The sequence below is a fragment of the Wasmannia auropunctata genome, unplaced genomic scaffold, assembly GCF_000956235.1.
Source record: "Wasmannia auropunctata unplaced genomic scaffold, wasmannia.A_1.0 LD336111.1, whole genome shotgun sequence".
Lineage (NCBI taxonomy): Eukaryota > Metazoa > Arthropoda > Insecta > Hymenoptera > Formicidae > Wasmannia > Wasmannia auropunctata.
In genome coordinates, this window is record NW_012026779.1 from 1,036,667 (window position 1) to 1,039,502 (window position 2,836).

At 29.1% G+C, this 2,836-nt stretch overlaps 1 protein-coding gene across 1 annotated transcript in view; it reads left to right on the forward strand.

Annotated features, from left to right (window-relative positions):
• LOC105450360 overlaps positions 1-2,595 on the forward strand; it is a 24,914-nt gene extending 22,319 nt beyond the window's left edge. Inside the window, exon 5 of the mRNA XM_011690154.1 lies at positions 2,194-2,595. Coding sequence (XP_011688456.1) covers positions 2,194-2,296 — 103 coding nt within the window. The 3' untranslated portion in view covers positions 2,297-2,595. The remainder of the gene's footprint in view (positions 1-2,193) is intronic.
• Positions 2,596-2,836: the final 241 nt, after the last annotated feature.

Here is a 2,836-nt window from a genome sequence, read left to right on the forward strand (position 1 = left end):
CTTTTTTGTTAATAACTTTTTAACGAATAACGAGCGACGGCTAAAACCTCTTGATAATCACTCAGGGTCATGACCTTGACAACATACATGAAGGTCAAGGTCATTGGGGCTGGGTCCGTTGTTATCAATATTTACCATTCAAAACCAGAAAAATATTTGTTTAATAAATCGTTTAAATTATTCAAAATTATATGCAGCAAAAGTTTAATACCATTGTCTTTCCAAATAATTTTAAGTTTCGTTAAACAAACTTAAGGTTATTAAAAATAGAATTATAGTGAAGCAAAAACTTGGCCATTATGTAAAATTTGTTTTTTTTTTAAATGATTAGTATCTCGATAACTATTGCGAAGATCACAAAATGGTAGAGGACTTTTCTGTTCAGTTTAGTCCACACTACCTGCCCACAAGCGCTGTACCATTGAGTACGAGACACCCTATACATAGTACCGGTCAAAAGTTTGGATGAATCTGTATAAAACGATTATACTCGTAAAAAAAATAAAAATATATAATGTACAGAAAATTCATTGCATAAAGACTACATTTGAACATAATTTAAATTTTTTCCTAAGAAAAAATATGTTAAAAAATAAATACTTTATAGTAATCTAATTTTTAAGTTCTGGCACAGTCATAATTTATTTTTATCAATGTACTCTCCTTGGGCTTTTATTACAAATTCTTCTATCCTTTTTATTAATTTATATAAATAGCGTTTCCGCTGGAATAACTTACCAAGTAATATTGTGGAATGCCACCTTTTCCATAACCATTTTCTGAATAACTGGGGTAGTTTTCACTCAATTTTCGAACTTTTTTGTGTTTTGGTATCAGTTATACATTCAAAAATAAGAATCAATGTGCAATAATTCGAAATCACGGGTAATTTTGTTTATACAAACGTTGAAAAATTGCAATTTTTCTGGAGAAAATTCATTATCTCTGAAAGTTCTCAAAGTTCCACGCAAAGATCCCTCGAGGGTTTTTGGGGTTGCTGATTACGAATCCGTGGCCAGATTTCTAAAATCCAAGATGGCGGACTTAAAATAAAAAAACGATGCAAATGTTATGAATATGTATTTCTTGGGATTTTTTAGGCCGCTGATTACGTCAGATTTCAGAAATACAAGATGGCGGATCCAACATGGCGGACCCGAATTCGAAAAACGATGGAAACCTTATGAAAACGTATATATCTGGGGGTTCAGCGATTTTACACTGAATCAGCACTGTTTTTCGGATATAGTCGTCAATTCGCCATCTTGAATTTTGGGAATTTGATTACGATTCGTAACCCCGAGATCTTCCAGAAATACGTTTTCGTGACATTTGTATCGTTAGTCAAATTTTAGTCCGCCATATTGGATCTGCCATCTTGAATTTCGGGAATCTGATCACGAATTTGTAATCAGCGACTCCAAGAATCCCCAGATATACATTTTTATAAAATTTGCATTGTTTTTCGAATTCGGGTCCGTCATATTGAATCCGCCATTTTAAATTTCTAAATTTTAACCTCAGATTTGTAATCAGTAACCTCGAAAACTCCCGAGTACCAATTTTCAAATTAATCGTAAGTAAGGAAAAATGTATACTTCAAAGGGTTATTATTTGATAGGATCATTCCAATGCGCCTATTCAACTTACCCCATAAAAGTTCTGTTGGATTCAGGTCAGATGGTGACTGGGGAGACCAGATGGGGAGACCATGTTCTTTAGAATTTTGAACTTTTCTTGGTTTTCGATATTCTCGATATTATAATTTATATTTTAGACATCGTTAAGTATATCTGTCACGCTCATTACGAAACTCGCTTTTGTTTAACAAATAGGGAAAATCGCATTCAAACTTTTGACTAGTATTATAAGTGTATGTTAAAAATTAATACTGTACCTATAATTTCTTATAGTGCATTTTTCATTTAACAAGGTTCTAATTTTTTTTCACTCAGGAACACTTTTAACCCAATAAAATTGGCTTTTATGGAATTTATAAATAACAATTTGATCTAAAAACTTATTTTAATATAATCATTTTATTTTTGACTATTACAAAAAGTTTATTGTTAATTTTCAATTTAGTTTTATTTTACTTTTATTAGTTTATAATATTATTAGTCTAATACAGTAATAAAAAGTTAACTCAATTTATTAATCTATACCAAATTATTTTTACATTTTTATTATTAGAATGTCTCAGCGAGAACTGCCATCAAAATTAGTGCAAAACAATGATAATTTTGCACATCATCATCCATTCCACGTCGAACACGCCTGTTCGCCAACTTATTGACAAGACATTTTATAATTTTTAATAGACATGACTTTTTCGTTAAAAAAAGCTAACAGAAATTATACGTTTATTTAAAATATATATAATTGGAAGAATGCGATATCTTTTACGTGAAAAATTTAATTCCGTTATTTATTAAACTATCAGCATTTTAATTAGTTAATAGTTAAATTATTGTAAATTATACTGTTTGGTATCAAAAGAGCGTAATTTCACAACAATCAACAGTTTATGAAAATAATTTAAAATTTATAATAAACATGTAAAATTATTTATTTTCTTTTGAAAAAATCTGTTTTATTCAAATGTTTAATAAAGTAGATTTGAAAGAGCAGTGTTTTTATCAGAGTTTGATATTTTTCCTTGTCCTCCTTCAAAATTTCTCTCTTTTTTTCCACTCTATCTTGAAATTTCTTAGTATTTTCTATTACATAAAAAAATTAATTATCGTAGATTTTATTTCATGACTAAGCTTACGTCCAAATTTTTTGTTTTAATAAATAATTTTGGAAAACTTGCAGTCAAAGTATTTTAATTTTT